The 19,041-nt window shown below is 39.9% G+C and overlaps 1 protein-coding gene across 1 annotated transcript; it reads right to left on the bottom strand.

The window, feature by feature from the left end:
* Positions 1–1,276: 1,276 nt before the first annotated feature.
* On the bottom strand, positions 1,277–12,234 carry LOC124259584 (isoamyl acetate-hydrolyzing esterase 1 homolog). Its single transcript, XM_046693739.1, is given in 7 exon segments — positions 1,277–2,395; positions 3,380–3,572; positions 4,105–4,223; positions 7,628–7,714; positions 11,503–11,554; positions 11,556–11,724; positions 12,155–12,234. Coding segments are annotated over 6 exon segments (693 nt in total). The 3' UTR covers positions 1,277–2,395; positions 3,380–3,386.
* Between the last annotated feature and the right edge of the window lie 6,807 nt (positions 12,235–19,041).

The following is a 19,041-nucleotide window of genomic DNA, read 5'->3' as shown; positions in this document are numbered from 1 at the left end:
AGCTATTTGGCAGCGGTCTGTAAATAATCAAGTCTGGACCAACAATCCAGTGATCAACAGCATGAGCACCCGATCCGTTAATTAAGCCTCTTCACGACAAGCATAGTTGCCTTTTGTGGAAAGCATGGGTTGCTGAAGACATATTCTACCCGGATCTTCACGGGTCACCATGACATGAAAACTATAACATTCATTAACCAAACAAGGCACATATGGGTGGTATACTATGGAGAAAATAAGTGAAACAGTACAAATAGATGCACCTTGCTATCCATGGAATAACAAGAAACTTTGAAAAATAGTTGCATACTCAGTCAATAATGAATCCCTTTTTAAGTACATGGAAAATTTCTAACTTGTCAATCATTATTAATCAGACACACCCACCTCAAATTCAACCAATCACAAGTGAACACACCTTCGTCCTTCAGCCATAACTGCTCAGACAAACCACAGATTTAATCAATCTTACGACAAGCACGGGTTACTAAGGACCAATTCTTCACGGGTGTGTCGTAAAAGACGACTAACCTGATCGGGTGACTAGGTTGATACGTCATCATATCCCAATTGCATAGATCAATGCTCATGATGTTGACCACTGGATCAAGACTCGTTTATTTACAGACTGCCACCATGTAGCTGGAATATTGCTGAGTGCGGTGTTAAACGACAAACAAACAAACAAAACTATGATAGTGTCCCCAGATGACGCCATCTTCTCAGCAGTTTAATGAATACAAAACTATCTCACTCAACTTCAAATATATATTCTTTCATTCAAATATATGCAACACTGATAACAAATCTTTGAAGTCAACAGTATGCACTGTGTCAATATCACTTTAAAATATGAGGAGTATTCATGTAAATTACACAAAATATATCACCATAATCCAACTATTTTGCATACACAGTATGCAAATGAACTGTAAACATCCAACAGTATGAACCACTTTGTCTGTAAAAAGACAATATGTTGAAATACATTGCACTTAATGTACCGAAGACATTTCTGTGAGATCATCCAATGTGCCACACTTCGAACAGCATAAGACTGACTGACTGAGTTCGGTTTTACGCGGCTTTTAGCAATATTCCAGCAACATCACGGTGGGGGACACCAGGAATTGGCTTCACACATTGTACCCATGTGGGGATTCGAACCCAGGTCTTCGGCGTGACGAGCCAACGCTTTAACCACTAGACTATCCCACCACCCCGAACAGCATAAGAGCAGAAGCTACTCAAAACAATATATATAAACATTTTCTCCTTCGTGCAAAATACTCAAACATCTGGACCCAAAATGTATGTAGTGTTATTTAACTACACTGAATAAACCAAGACACAGGGATTTACATGGAGTCCTGTATTTGAGTGTCCCTGGTACTCATACTCTTAATTTTCAAGGGTCCTGGACAACAAAATGGGGGTCCCAGACACTTAAATATTATTATTAATACTGTTATTGTATTGTGTATCATCATCATGACATTGTTACAGTCTAGTAGCAAACTCGGTGATAACTCATTGTTACTTGATTGGAATTTTTACAAAAAGTATTTGGACTTTTTCTGGGTCCCTGTGGACGCGCTGATAATTCTGTTGCGTCCATTGTCAATTTTTATACGTATAGGACGCAGGAATTCGCGTCCTGCAAATCTCTGCAAGAATATGCTCAAAGATAATCAAGAAAATGTGTACGTGAACTGACATGACACACATTTGCTGTAGCCACAGAGTTATGAAGGATCCCATGTTATGTACCCCTTGGCAGGAAAAAAAGATTTTGATATTCTAAAAATTTATATTTTCAATATTTTTGTCATTTCTGGGTATTGGGAAATTCTGAATTCAAATTCAATTAAGACATTTTACTTTTAGGCAATTTGGGCCAAATATTGGCCCTGAGCTGGTGTAGACAAATCATATACCAAAGACACTTCACAGTGCATAAGCCTAAAACCAAAAACATTCGCTAACTTGAACTATGATGAAGGAAGGTGGTTGTGTTTAGTGGTCAGAAACTGGTATGTTTTGCCTTATTGGCTATTTGTTTTTTCGTACGAGTGTGTGTTACTGATGCCAGAAATCAAAACAACTTCGAACAAATATCATCAGTACACCATTAAAAATATTATTCATGTTTGTAAGTTTCATCATAAATTACTTGGAGCTTAGAGATCAAATTGAAAGGTACCGTGATTAGATAAGGTAGTTGTTAGTCACAGAGCACCTGCATACTAACTGGTCTCAGAGCACCTGCATACTAACTAGTCACAGAGCACCTGCATACTAACTAGTCACAGAGCATCTGCATACTAACTAGTCACAGAGCACCTGCATACTAACTAGTCACAGAGCACCTGCATACTAACTAGTCACAGAGCACCTGCATACTAACTAGTCACAGAGCATCTGCATACTAACTAGTCACAGAGCATCTGCATACTAACTAGTCACAGAGCACCTGCATACTAACTAGTCACAGAGCATCTGCATACTAACTAGTCACAGAGCATCTGCATACTAACTAGTCACAGAGCATCTGCATACTAACTAGTCACAGAGCATCTGCATACTAACTAGTCACAGAGCACCTGCATACTAACTAGTCACAGAGCACCTGCATACTAACTGGTCACAGAGCATCTGCATACTAACTAGTCACAGAGCACCTGCATACTAACTAGTCACAGAGCATCTGCATACTAACTAGTCACAGAGCATCTGCATACTAACTAGTCACACCTGCATACTAACTAGTCACAGAGCATCTGCATACTAACTAGTCACAGAGCATCTGCATACTAACTAGTCACAGAGCATCTGCATACTAACTAGTCACAGAGCATCTGCATACTAACTAGTCACAGAGCATCTGCATACTAACTAGTCACAGAGCATCTGCATACTAACTAGTCACAGAGCACCTGCATACTAACTAGTCACAGAGCACCTGCATACTAACTAGTCACAGAGCATCTGCATACTAACTAGTCACAGAGCATCTGCATACTAACTAGTCACAGAGCATCTGCATACTAACTAGTCACAGAGCATCTGCATACTAACTAGTCACAGAGCACCTGCATACTAACTAGTCACAGAGCATCTGCATACTAACTAGTCACAGAGCATCTGCATACACAACTAGTCACAGAGCACCTGCATACTAACTAGTCACAGAGCACCTGCATACTAACTAGTCACAGAGCATCTGCATACTAACTAGTCACAGAGCACCTGCATACTAACTAGTCACAGAGCATCTGCATACTAACTAGTCACAGAGCATCTGCATACTAACTAGTCACAGAGCATCTGCTCACTAACTAGTCACAGAGCATCTGCATACTAACTAGTCACAGAGCACCTACACATTAACTAGATGTATTGGTAGAGCATAGAGACACTTTAGGATTCATGTAGTCCACTTCATCCCACAACGGAAACTTGAAGACAACATCTGATGTAAGCTTGTCTACGATTGGCTGGAGCAGTGTAAACAGCAAGTGAGAGCCTGTCTGTGATAGGTGGAGACCATCACAAAGCATGTTCTTCCATTCCTGCAAATACAGAAACATTCAAAGAAAAATTACTTTAAAAACTACAAATCAATTGCCTATTAAAATATGCCAAATAGAAAAGCTGAAAAGGGAAAAATATAAAGGCATGAATATGGCAGCTGTATTGAACATCAAAATTAACGACAGTATTTTTAACACTTAAATATTGTAAACACAGAGATTAAACAATATATGACACTGACATGATGAATTAACATCATGTAAATTATGTGAAATATAATGGTTGCAAAAGGGCCCAGAATTCCAACAATATCGAAAATGAAATAAAATCTTCATTTTTTACTTATACGTCATATAAAATATAAATAACTATGTCAAAGTAATTTAGCTATAGTATGGTAAATATAGGTAGGATTTTTAACATTAGGCTGTTCTGGTAGTTATAATATGAAAAATACTTTGCTCTAAATAATGATGTCACACTTCAATTTTCTGGAGGTGGTTGATTCATAAATCAAGTAATAATATTATTTTTATACTGCTTCAAGTTCGACTCCTCTAACACAGTTACCTCTGATTTCATCACGGCCTTGTACAGGTCCACACACTGGGTACCGCAGTCACTGGCAACCTTAGCACAGACCTTGGCATACAGCTCTGTCAGCGTGTTGGACTTGCTCATCGGTTTACCTGGGCACGAGACAAATGCCATGGGAGACATTAGAAAGGAGTGTTTGTTTCCCACAGTCAGCAAAATTGAGCTAAATCACTATCAATCTGTGTGTGTATAATGGAGTTGAAAACATACCTGGCATATTATGTAACCTATAAGGGTACGCATCATTGTTTCGACAGGCATGCTCACAATAACTGAGAAGTAATCTCTCTGTATCAAACTTATTTCCATAGTGACCTGGACCAAATCAGCTGTTTGAGAGGCAGTTATAATCCCTGAACTATACTCAGAGGCAAACAATATTTTGACATGGAACTTTTTCATTGGTAATGTTGTAATGAATTTTTGGACACAGCAAAAGAGTGTATAAAAATGGTTAAAGAAACATAAACAAGCATTTGTTTGAATTGAAAGAAATTTACAAGAAGCATCATGTATATGTAAATGGCCAGCAAAGTTCACTTTAAAAGGTCAGACAAACAGACACTTATCATTTCCACTCAATGCAGTCTAAGGAAGTGTAACAGTCAGAAAAAGACATCTTTTCTGGAACAAGTTTGACATGCCACTCCTCTGGGGAACATGACAACATGACAGATGGCAGGCTTTGGTACCTCACAGCATGATGTTTCTCCTTGATTCAATGTCCATTGAAACATCATCTGGCACTTATGGCAATGTAATGTCAAAACAAGTTTAGGCCGTCCCCACTGTGGACAGAGCCAGAAACAGCCATACATCTAGACCAATGGATTTGAACATCGTACCTCCAACACAGATTCACCCCATCAACCCTTACAATCCATGACAATAGAGGTGTAACTGCGAAAACAGTTTGATGACGACTATTTGTCTATGGCATCCGTGCAAAATGTATAAGATAAAATGACTTGATGTTTACGATGTCATCCGAATCCTCCAAGAACTCCGCCAAGTCCTTCTTCAGATATGAAATGATCTTCCCAGGACTTTCATCAACATTTAGAGACCTCAATGAGGTGAAGGTGCCATTCATGCACAAGGTGGACAAACTCGCAACGGACCGTGCAAACTTGATTGTGGCTCATTTGCATATGACAATAGTGCTTGTCTTAAGGGCTGTTGATCATTATCTTATCGTGAAACATTTGTCTTTCCATGTCATTTGTGGCAGTAAAATTTAACACTGATTTTGTTTGATGTTTGTGTTACAGTAATGTTTGCCAATGACTATATATTATATTCTCTGCTCTGCTCTTTCTAGAATACAAAAGCCCTCAGAAAAAATCTCTTGATTCAACTCGAACACAAATATTATTAGTCCCTGGATCTCCTATCTCACTTGGTTTCCTTTCCAATTTAAAAGGAGTCTGTGAGATGTGGTTATTGAAACTGAAAACTTTCACTGACCTATCAAGATCAAATAATTTTCAACACCATGGAAGATTTTGAAAACAATATTTTGAACAATATCTCAATCGAAACACACGGTGTCCTTTAATGCCGAATGAACAACAGGTGAAAGTCGTATATGTATGTCACAGTTGTATGTGTATATTCCACACACGTTTTGTGTATGTCACATCTGGTTGTGTATATCAGAGTTGTATGTCACAGCTATATGTCGTATATCAGTCACTGTCATGTGTTTATGTCACATTCATCAAAGGATGATTCCACAGTGTAATTCTCGCATCTCAGTCTGATTCAGCATGCAGGCAAATTATGTGCCATATTACTTGAATGTTGAATTTAATATAAGCCCCTCTCTTCTCTCTCTCAATTTTCTCACTCACTCACCAACCAGTGTGAATTAAAGCATGTAATCTATAGTCATGTAATCTATATATATTTATATATTTTAAATATATGATATTTATGCAATCGTCAGTATCGATGACGTCAAATCCTCCATTTTCACGTTGTATTATATGTTGCATGGGAGCGGTGTTAATATAAGCAGTAATGCTTGTTCACCAATCCCAATTGATCTTCATGAATAAAAATATGTTTAAATCAATTAAAGCATGTGGGGATTGTGGATCACACATTGATGAATGTGAAAGGCCATTGGTGAATTAGTTTCTCTATCTATCTCTGAGCAGCATAATGTTTGTTGTACTGACTTTACACCAGTTGTAACAGTGTTCTGCCAAGTTCATCTGCCAAGTTCTGGTAAGTTCTGGTAAGTTCTGCTAAGTTGCTCTTACTGACTTGCATCATATTATCATGGAATAATAATTCATACGAAAATTCATTATTATTATAACCACTACAAGCCGATATATTAGGATTGAGATATTAGGAAAATATAAATATAGAATATTAGTTTCATCATGTATCAGTAATAGCTTAGAGAAAGACTCCAGTCAAAAGTAGTAAAACTCATCTCACAGACATACTAATGAAAAGGTATAAGTTACTGGCTGCACAGTTTCACAGATGTTCAAGATAAATCCTAGCCTAAGGTTTCAAGGACTCAAACCTTTCAGTGGGACAAAGTAATGTCTAGGCACGATTTAATGAACTGCTTTTGATAAAGTAAACATGTCATCACCTCCATTAAAATTATATTGTGCAAACACTTTAAATCAGGGTCATTAAGCCATCTATTGTAACACCATAACCACCCAAGCAACATGTCAGCACAATTAGCTACAGTTAAATTAGGAAGCTTCCAGGACATGTGTCAACACAATTAGTGCCAGTTGAAACAGGTTAGTAGAGTTAAAGTACTCTCCCTGTCCTGGTCATTTCATTTGTAGGACACACCCCATACCGCATATTCTGTATTTCATTGGTTAGTATAGGGAACACCCATTTTGTATCATTCTAGCGAATCATAATCTTTTTATTGTTTCAATTTTAGATAAATAGTCACCAACTCCATTTGTTCGTCAGTAGGGTTTAGATCTCAACACAGGTCAGCTCTAGCCCTCAGCCCAGAGGGTTGTACCGACTCTCTGTGGCCACCCCATGTTATTCCGTTCTTGTAAATAAAATTGTGATTAGCTTCTTGTGACTTGCGGACTCTTAGCTGAGTTAATTCCCAAAGCAGACCAACCGCGTCAGTTAGATAAGGGGTTTCACGGAACCATCACTTAGACCCAAGACCCTTATCATAATAATATCAACAAATTGCCACAAATAATTGATGATAACATCCTACATTGTTCATGATGCCATTTGTCTAGGTGATGTCATTCAAAGAATACAGCTGATATCTCTTGCCCCACAAAACCCTCATTTTTTTCTACATTTTCATAACAACAGACAATGGGTGGTAATATACATCTAACCTAGTAGAAACAATAATTTTTGTGAATGTTGGGATTGAAGTTCAATTTCAGAGGATCTTTAAAAGACAAGCTGCTAAACATCTGCAGTAGATGAATTCATATTGCCTGAAAACACATGGCAAATAGGGGATGGAGAATACCTTTCTTCTTGCATTCTTCTCCCCAGGCGTTCTCATCACATGGTGGCGGAGTGATGAGGGATGATTCTCTCTCTGGATGCCGATAGACTGCAGGGGAAACAACAGCTGGGTCAGCAAACAGGTGGATGAGCTAACAGGTCGATCAGCTAACAGGTGGATCAGGTAACAGGTGGGTCAGCAAACAGGGTGGATCGACAAACAGGTGGATGAACAAACAAGTGGATTGACAAACAGGTGGATGAACAAACAAGGTGGATTGACAAACAGGTGGATGAACAAACAGGGTGGATCGACAACCAGGTGGGTCAACAAACATGGTGGATCGACAAACAGGTGGGTTAACAAACAGGGTGGATCGACAACCAGGTGGGTCAACAAGCGGGTGGGTCAACAAACAGTTGAGTCAGCCAACAGGTGAATCAACAAACAGGTGGATCAGCTAACATATGAGTCAGCCAACAGGTAGATCAACAAACAGGTGGATCAGCTAACAGTTGGAGTCAGCCAACAGGTAGATCAACAAACAGGTGGATCAGCTAAAAGGCGAGTCAGCATACAGGTAGATCAACAAACAAACAGCGTACCTCAGCAAACAGGTCAGTCAGCATGGTGGGCAAGTATTCACAAAGCATGCGCTTCAGTGGCGAAAGGTGCCTGGATCGATCCGACTTGTGACGGGTGTAAAACCTTGGAGCTAACATTACTTGTAGGATCTTTCAGTGTTGTCACAACTAGTGTGCAGTACACAACCCTGTGCACTTAAAAGAACCCACTCATCCGGCGGTAGGTGACTAGATGGTGGACTCATCACGAACACTTGCAGACACCTAGTCACTGGTATAGTAGCGTGCAGTATCATTGGACAAAATAGTGTGACTATGTGCAGCTGCAAATGGGTACCTTGCGAGGATGAGGCTTTGTGATAACTAGCTGCCTAACAGGCTGCATGAGTTGAATACTCCCCAGGGGAGTTGAGATGGTTAAAATAATGCCAGTAAAAGAGACATCCATTGATCAAGGGAATACTCCAAAGCCTTGAGTATGTACTTGTTAACTGTGGATATGTGAGCTATATAAATATCCTATCATCATCATCATCATCATCATCATCATCATCAACAGATGGATTGACAAAACGAGGTGGACCAGCAACCAGGTGGATCAACTCAACAACCAGGTGGATCAACTCAACAAACAGTTTCAACTCAGCAAACAGGTGGATCCAACTCAGCAAAGCAGGTGGATCAACTCAACAAACAGTTTCAACTCAACAAACAGGTGGATCAACTCAACAACCAGGTGGATCAAATCAACAACCATGTGGATCAAATCAACAAGCAGGTGGATCAAGCTCAGCAACCAGTTGGATCAACTCAACAAGCAGGTGGATCAACTCAACAAACAGGTGGATCAACTCAACAACCAGGTGGATCAAATCAACAGCCAGGTGGATCAACTCAGCAACCAGTTGGATCAAATCCAACAACCAGGTGGATCAACTCAGCAAGCAGTTGGATCAACTCCAGCAACCAGTTGGATCAACTCAGCAAGCAGGTGGATCAACTCAACAACCAGTTGGATCAACTCAGCAACCAGGTGGATCAACTCAGCAACCAGTTGGATCAACTCAGCAAGCAGGTGATCAACTCAACAGCCAGGTGGATCAACTCAACAACCAGTTGGATCAACTCAACAACCAGGTGATCAACTCCAGCAAGCAGGTGGATCAACTCAGCAACCAGTTGGATCAACTCAACAACCAGTTGGATCAACTCAACAAGCAGGTGGATCAACTCAACAAGCAGGAGGATCAACTCAACAAACCAGGTGGATCAACTCAACAAACAGGTGGATCAACTCAACAAAGCAGGTGATCAACTCAACAAGCAGGTGGATCAACTCAACAAATCCAGTTGGATCAACTCAACAACCAGGTGGATCAACTCAGCAGCCAGGTGGATCAACTCAAACAAGCAGGTGGATCAAATCAACAACCAGGTGGATCAGCTCAACAACCAGTTGGATCAGCTCAACAAACAGGTGGATCAACTCAACAAGCAGGTGGATCAACTCAACAACCAGGTGGATCAACCTCAACAACCAGTTGGATCCACTCAACAAGCAGGGTGGATCAACTCAACAACCAGGTGATCAACTCAACAAGCAGGTGGATCAAATCAACAAAGCAGGTGGATCAACTCAACAAGCAGGTGGATCAACTCAACAAACAGGTGGATCAACTCAACAACCAGTTGGATCAACTCAACAACCAGGTGGATCAACTCAACAAGCAGGTGGATCAAATCAACAACCAGGTGGATCAACTCAACAACCAGGTGGATCAAATCAACAAACAGGTGGATCAACTCAGCAACCAGGTGGATCAAATCAACAACCAGGTGGATCAACTCAACAACCAGTTGGATCAACTCATCGCAAGCAGGTGGATCAACTCAACAACCAGGTGATCAACTCAGCAACCAGGTGGATCAAATCAACAAACCAGGTGGATCAACTCAACAACCAGGTGGATCAAATCAACAAACAGGTGGATCAACTCAACAACCAGTTGGATCAACTCAGCAAGCAGGTGGATCAACTCAGCAAGCTATAAGTGATCAACTCAACAACCAGGTGGATCAACTCAGCAAATCGAACCAGTTGGATCAACTCAGCAAGCAGGTGGATCAAATCAGCAACCAGGTGGATCAACTCAACAACCAGGTGGATCAAATCAACAAACAGGTGGATCAACTCAAACAACCAGTTGGATCAACTCAGCAAGCAGGTGGATCAACTCAACAAGCAGGTGATCAACTCAACAACCAGGTGGATCAACTCAACAACCAGTTGGATCAACTCAACAACCAGGTGGATCAACTCAACAACCAGGTGGATCAAATCAACAACCAGGTGGATCAACTCAACAACCAGTTGGATCAACTCAACAAGCAGGTGGGATCAACTCAACAGCCAGGTGATCAAATCAACAACCAGGTGGATCAACTCAACAACTTCAGTTGGATCAACTCAACAACCAAGGTGATCAACTCAACAAGCAGGTGGATCAAATCAACAACCAGGTGGATCAACTCAACAAACCAGGTGGATCAACTCCAGCAGCAAGCAGGTGGATCAACTCAACAACCAGTTGGATCAACTCAACAAGCAGGTGGATCAACTCAACAACCAGGTGATCAAGCCAACAACCAGGTGGATCAAATCAACAAGCAGGTGGATCAACTCAACAACCAGGTGGATCAACTCAACAAGCAGGTGGATCAAATCAACAAGCAGGTGGATCAACTCAACAGCCAGGTGGATCAACTCAACAAGCAGGTGGATCAAATCAACAACCAGGTGGATCAACTCAACAAACAGGTGGATCAACTCAACAAGCAGGTGGATCAAATCAACAACCAGGTGGATCAACTCAACAACCAGTTGGATCAACTCAACAACCAGGTGGATCAACTCCAACAAGCAGGTGGATCAACTCAACAACCAGGTGGATCAACTCAACAAGCAGGTGGATCAACTCAACAACCAGTTGGATCAACTCAACAAGCCAGGTGGATCAGCTCAACAACCAGGTGATCAACATCAACAAGCAGAAGGATCAACTCAACAACCAGTTGGATCAACTCAACAACCAGGTGATCTCAACTCAACAACCAGGTGGATCAGAAACAGGAAGAGGGGATGAAGAGGAACAAGAAAGAAGATTGTGATGAGTGCCTTGAACATTTTGTATTTCGTGGTAAATGCTACCAAACTTTAATTTTTTGTGTCATAATAATGAGAAATATGTTAAATAATAATGAAGATATCATTATCAATATAAGTCTGCCCTTCAAAGGGAGATAACTACTGACCTGCAAATATGCCACCATCTCTATCAGGTCTTCTGTATAGTCTTTGAGGGCACATGCTGTGTGGGGTTCAGGTCTCCATCATTGGAATCATTAGCACCAAGGAAGATGGTGACAGCAGCTACACTTGCAGCATCATCAGCTGCTGAGGAGATCTGGGGCAGCACAAACTTGCACCACCTGGCATTGTAGCGGGAGAAACCACGATTTATCACATCACATTTCCTGAAAACAGGAAATTATTAGTATCATAAGTCATTTATCATTCACAACAACCAAAGGACAAGGAATTTTAGACTTTACAGAGGAACTTGGTTACATTTTGGAAGTTCTTAGAATTTGGCGGCAGCCAATGTTTATAAGGGTGATATAAATATCACTGGTTATGCCACCTGAAGCACATAGGTTGTTTCTGCTGCTGACCCATACTTCATTAAAGAGGGGCACACGAATAATTTTATCCTCTGCAATTTACTGTGCAGGGTTGTGTCCCTTAGGCACACCAGAGTGAATGAGTGTAGTTTTACCCGCTTTTAGCAATATCCCAGCAATATCATGGCGGGGACACCAGAAATGGGCTTCACACATTGTGCCCATGTGGGGAATCAAACCTGGGCATTTGGTGCCTTTTAACCACTAGGCTACTCCCACTGACCCTGCAGGGTTGTGCAGGAAACCTGTGATCATGAGTTTGCCAAAGAGGTAAACATGTAAGACCTGTTTGATGGCTTTCATTCAACCGTGGATACAACCGAGTACTGTTAGAAGTGGGGGTACAATATGCTGTCCATTTCTGGTGTCCCCCGTCGTGATATTGCTGGAATATTGCTAAACGCAATATAAAACTAAACTTCACTCACTCACTCACTCACCTCACTCAAGCTTGTGGCAGTGTTACAGATGATCAATGGGTCTGGCCTTCCTGGCTGAAACTATACTGAAACTAAAAATATACAGTTGATGCCATTAACCTACACAGATTTATTTCTGTTTGAAATAAGCCATTTTCCAATATGATATGTCACTGTGTAATGATACAGATTCAATGTGGCACCCAACCTGTTATCATTTTGTGTGCTCAGGATTAATTGCCATTAAATCTCTGATTAACTTTAAGCTCAGGATCAAAAGTACAAACCAACATGCTATCATCAACCTTATGATCCGGATAAGTGCACTTTTTTTTCCTGCTATCAACTTTTGATCAGGATTAAGTGCAACTTTTGCTGCTATCAATTTTGTGATATGAAGTATGTTCCACTTAATTTGTTAGCAACTAAAGTGAGGATTATGTTCCACATAATTTGCTAGAAACTTAGTGCTCAGGATTATGTTCCATTAACTTGTTAGCAACTTAGGGCTCAGGATTATGTTCCACTCAACTTGTTAACAAAATAGTGCTCAGGATTATGTTCCACTCAACTTGTTAACAAAATAGTGCTCAGGATTTTGTTCCACTGAACTTGTTAACAACATAGTGCTCAGGATTATGTTCCACCTAATGTCTTATCAAGTTAGTGCTCAGAATTATGTTCCACTCAACTTGTTAGCGAGATAGTGCTCATAAATATGTTCCACTCAATTTGATAGCAGCTACCTGATATTCAAGCAATTATCAGTTTAGCGATCTAGATTGTAAGAGCCTTACTATGTACACAGGGTGCGATTTCAAGGGTTTTCAGCAACCTGGCTTATAGGTTTGGCTGCCCCATCAACATATTTGTTGCACCATAAAATACAGGGATGGAAATAACTTTAAAATTGCTAGTGTACTCCGGTACAGTGGCACATGTAAAATCACTTGCCCTGATAATTTTTCCACTATATCAGTCCACTTTTTCTTGTTGATTTTTTAAATAAACAACATAATTAACATTGGAAAGTCAACTGGACACCAGTACAGTGTGATATACAAATTTGCTTGCCCGACAGAAAAAAGACACTGGACTCGGACGTCGGGCAATGGTTATTTCCACCCTGAAATAATGTTAATGATTCTAAAACATAACATAAATACTTGTTTATCAATTTTCATAACAAGTCCTCAGTATCAGATACATTCAACAGAACCTGACTCCTTAATGATAAATGATGAATGATTCTATTTCAGTTTTGTATTACCTTTATTTAAAAATCTCAATTATATGATTACTGCTATATTAATAATTTATGAGTACACAAATGTTTTTGCTTAAACAAGTCACGTGGAGAAAAAAGTGTTAATTACAGTCACTTACTTCCCAATTAAAACACACAATGACAGCTGTTGGAGGATTTATTGTTAACAGACATTTTTAACATGCACCAGTGCTGGTTGTAAATAGCGAAATTGCACCCAGGTATAGATAGTTGGTTATACAAGGCAAAAAGGCTACCCTAGGTAAATAATAACAGAATTAAGTGATTTGCCCTTTTCAAACTTTTCATAGGCATATACAGGCAAGCAATGGAAATATAATTGGGATATGGTGAAAACATTTTAGTACTTTACTCCGAGCGATAAAAATATTCACAAGATAATAATAGGAATGGCTTTATTTTTTGCATTTGAAACTTCCAGGTTGTCCTTAGTTTTTTAGATGATTGTTTATCATTTGGAATGTCTAGTTTTTAATCTACTATTCATAGTATGTTGCTGACATTGTAGGACCATTTAGGACTGATTATTACCAACATAATAGTTATAATGACTCTACAGCTGGCATATTATCAATGTCACACTAAATTATATCTCACTACTTGAGATAAGCTGCTGTAAGGCTGAAATACTGTCAGCGTGACACCAAATTAAAACTGACTTTAGATAACATTAACAGTCCATTTCCACAGAAATACTGATAAAGTCATATATTGTGTAAATGCTAGCCCTGGTTTTTTTAAACATTTCATCTAAGGGCAAGAAAAAATGTATCTAAATGAAAAAATAATACCAATAGCACACCTTCAAAGAAGTAGTGCATGAAATTAACCTTTGAGAGAGCTCTAAAATTGACAATGGGCCTAACAAAATATATTAAGCGTCTAATAAAGTGACAATACGTTATCACTGAGTTTGCTACTAGCTGGGTTATGGTATTATTTGCAATTTAATTACTGTAACAATGTGATGATCATGATGCACAATATAATAACAGTATTAATAATAATATTTAAGTGACTGGAACCCCCATTTTGTTGTCTAGGGCCCCTGAAAATTAAGAGTATGAGTCCTAGGGACCCATAAATACAGGACTCCATGTAAATCCCTGGTGTTGTGGTGGTTTTACAATAAGTTATCTATTCACTGTTCATCATTTTTTATTTGTTTATCTTTTCATTCACTCATCATTTTCAATCAGTTTCTTTATCTGCCACCACTTGGGGCTACAGATAGAAGATTCGGCCAATCTGCACTGGATTTATAGTACACTAGTACACACTTATAACTGGGCAACAATACATAAAATATTTTATAACGATTGTATACCCTCCAGCCTCTTATCTATGCTGTGTCATACACTCTGTCAAATAATAGGCCCTTATAAGAAGCCAGATCTCCAACAGAGGTAATGTATACAATGACAGGGTGATATGATATTAGTTAAACAATGCATAATAGGTACATATGCAAGGTACCATTTTGACTACTTGTTGTAAGGCTGTGTCTTCTGGCCCTAGACATTCATGACACATGGGTTAGTGTTTGTGAATAAACCAATAAGTACATGTCATCTGTAGAGGGCATCAAGGAAAAGTGGTTCCCCAGCATTACCACCGTACAGTGTGAGTAGGGAAGACATATTTCTGTGTGTGCGTTTGTGTGTGGGGTGTGTGTGCATGTGTGTGTAGAGTGTGTGCATAGGGAGTCTGCATGTGAGGTGAGGTGAAATTGGGTTTAACGTCGTGCTTGAGAATATTTCGCTCATATGACGACGTGTATCAGTGTGTATGTGTATGTGCGGCTGCTTGTACTAGCCCAGACTTAAGCTGGTTTTATAGTGCTAGCTCACTGAGATACCATGCCGCAGTGAAGCATGAATACCCCACTCAGACACAGTATACTGACTCCGAGCCGACCAGTCCTTGTTGTACCCGTTAATGCCGAGAGCCAGGCAGGGACCAACAAGTACCATATTTTAACGTCTTTTGGTATGACGCGGTCGGGGATCGAACCCGCGACCTTCCGTTCTCCGGGCGGACGCTCTAATGCATGCGTTAGGGGGGCTCATTGTGTGTGAGTGTGTGGGCATGCTTTAGTGGGTATGTTTGTGTGTGTGTGCATGCATGCTTTTGTGTGTGTTTGTGTGAGTGACTAGAGAGAGGGAGGAGCTACATGGGAGACTGCTCTGTATGCCTCACCAAACTGAAGATTACTAAAATCACAATGAAAATTAAACCAGTGTGTTGTTATTTTCAAATGAATGTGAAGAGATTTATCTTCCCCATATAGTACCAAATTGTTCAAATTGATGATTTGTTAAGTGACCCTACTTGCATCATCCCCCAACCCCTCTTCATCCCCAGCCATAATTATGAATGGTCCCTAATTGTAACATTGGGTTTCTTGCTTGGTTACTTGGTTACTTGCTTTATAGTTTAACACCACACTCAGCAATATTCCAACTATATGACAGCGGTCTGTAAATCAAGTCTGGACCAGACAATCCAGTGATCAACAGCATGAACATCGATTTGGGATACAGTGACATGTGCGTAGAACCTCTATTTGTGGAATGACCCACAGAACCAAGTCCACGAGCCTGACCACCCGATACCCACAGCTAGGCATGGGTTGCTGAAGATCAATTCTAACCCATATCTTCACGGTTGATTTGTTGTACAACACCAGAATGAACTTCCATCATTCACTTAGTTCAAGATCAGTTGTGCTGCAGATATGCGCAGACAAAGCATTTCATTAGAGGTCAGGTTTTGCTTCATGTCTTTTGGTATCCTTCAATGACTATCTATAATTAATCTATAATTAATGAGCTTGGTGAGAACTCAATTCATTGATGTGTGTCTAATGCAAAATGGCCGACACTACAATATTTTTACAGTTCCACGCCTCCCTGATTCGTGCTATACCAATATATTAGTTTTCGCGTGAAATAAACACACTGCATCTGTTTATTTATTTCGACGTCATACCAAAGGTAATACGTGACTTATTCAATTCAACACAATTTTAGCACATTTCAGTTGCTAATACCAAAGTGTGAATGGTTAATAAGATGGAGTTTATCAAACTAGAACAAGTTTACATGTATTTATACAACCGCCTTATCTGACCAGTACTATTAGTAGCCTATTTCCATAGCGATCAAAGCAAGCCGACACATGTACACACAGTAACCGAATTGTCACAGGTGTGTGGTGGTTACCTGTGTAATAGAATCTCCAAACAGAAATATCTTCGGCCATGTCAACTTGTTATTCATCCTTGTAATTTCACAATTAGCTGGATTTGCAAACTGTAAAAGTACTAAAATATCAAAATTCAGAGCATGTATGTTTAGTAATTAGAGTTACCCGCCCCTTGTTGACGCGAATAGAGTTTGAAAGCTTTTACGGAACTTCACGCACCTTGTGCACAATCGCTGTCAAAATGTGTGCCTCTAAAAGAATATTGTTTTGCGCTTTTGTCATTCAGATATATTCAATTTTTGTATTGAGACTCACACCTGTTCTGTGATATTGCTTCCGAAACAGGTTTATTTCCTAACTACATATATTTACATAGATCTATTGGGGCGGTAGGATAGACTAGCTATTATATTAGTCCATTTCCGATATCCCCCGCCGTGATATTGCTGGAACATTTCTAAAAAGCGTCGTAAAACCATACTCACATAGATCAATGTTGAAAGAACACTGAGGAAATATCTGAGAGGAAATTGTCTATTTTCTGTTAATGAGAGCACGTAAAGTGGGTGAGTGGGTTTTAGGCTGTTTTTTAACAGAAGTTCAGTTTTATGGCATCGTTGAAGGAAATTATGTCAAACTAACTTTGTCAAAACTGACGCAACAAAACCTAGGAGAGAAGGTGTAAACCAAGGGTAATTATGTGGGGGAGTTTCGTCTGAGAGCCTACAGTGGCTACGACCAGTCAATCTTGTTACGACATCCACTAAGAATCTCGCATCTATTGGTCTCAGACACCACAGTTCTCTGTACAGTATGGTGGCTGATTAGGGTCATCGCTTTCTCGCCTTAAAATTCGGAGGCGAGAAAGCGAGAAAGCCATATCACGAGACGAGAAAGCGATAACACGAGACGAGAAAGCGATAGCACGAGACGAGAAAGCGCTAATTAAGAACTGGCTTCCCTTGTTATTTTATCACTGTTTGTTTATCACTGTACGTCTTTAGCTTTCTGTTTCCTAGTTTCTAGTCTCTTCATTCACTCAATGGAGGATAAGAATATACTTCTTGCATCGTGTTATACAAATACAGAAGTTTACGCCCATAACTTCTCTTAAATACCTTTAGGTATTTTATGAGTCCTGTTTTATGAGCTCTGTTTTTCACTGGGCTAAGCTACACATTTGCCTACTCCCCATGTTACCCCTGGAGATTTGGGTTAGATTGGTCTTCAGCAACACATGCTTGTCGTAAAAGGTGACTAACGGAATCGGGTGGTCAGGCTCGCTGACTTGGTTGGTTGACAATGTCGTCGTAACCCAACTCCGTAGCGTTTTTTGCTCATAATGTTGATCACTGTATTGTCTAGTCCATACTCGAATATTTACAGATCGCCGCCATATAGCTGTAATATTGCTGAGTGCTGCGTAAAATTAAACTCACTCACTCACTGCTGTGTCGGAGCTGCTGATTTAGTTGACACTTGTCATCGTAGATTGCTACTCGTGATGTCATGAATCACATGCTTGTCTGACCCAGACTTGATTATTTACAGAGTGCCGTTATATAACTGGAATATTGCTGCATTAGACAACAAACAAAACACAACATTCCATCAGAAATTCTTGATGTATATATAAGGTATCGATAAATATTTATGATGTTCAATCTGTATAAAGGTTAAGAGAAATGTTTATGAATAAACATACATTGTCAGTATAGAACAAACTTTATGGTTAACAACTTCTTTTTATTCGTGAGTGCGACGTTTCGATACAGATTATTGTACCTTTGTCAAGCGGCTTTACAACGGTACAGTAATCTGTATCGAAACGTCGCACTGACGAATAAAAAGAAGTTGTTATCCATAAAGTTTGTTCTATATTGTCCTTCCCAACTTCTAAAATGCCACTCAAAGAAGATACATTGTCAGGCAAAAGAATGTATTCGTCACATTTCACCCTGCTCATTTCTGTGGACTAAAGGGGCGATGGGGGAGGAGCCTTGTGGTTAAGGCGTTCATTCGTCACGCTGAAGACCCGGGTTCGATTCCCCACATGGGTACATTGTGTGAAACCCATTTCTGGTTTCCCCCGCCGTGATTCTGCTGGAATATTGCTAAAAGCGGCGTAAAACCAACTCATTCACTGTGTCCTAAATATCATTATTGACATGATGAATTTAAAATCTCTAATATCCG

Source organism: Haliotis rubra, unplaced genomic scaffold, assembly GCF_003918875.1.
Source record: "Haliotis rubra isolate DU_JTF1 unplaced genomic scaffold, ASM391887v1 Scf73, whole genome shotgun sequence".
NCBI classification, from domain to species: domain Eukaryota; kingdom Metazoa; phylum Mollusca; class Gastropoda; order Lepetellida; family Haliotidae; genus Haliotis; species Haliotis rubra.
This window is presented reverse-complemented; position numbering and strand designations above follow the sequence as displayed.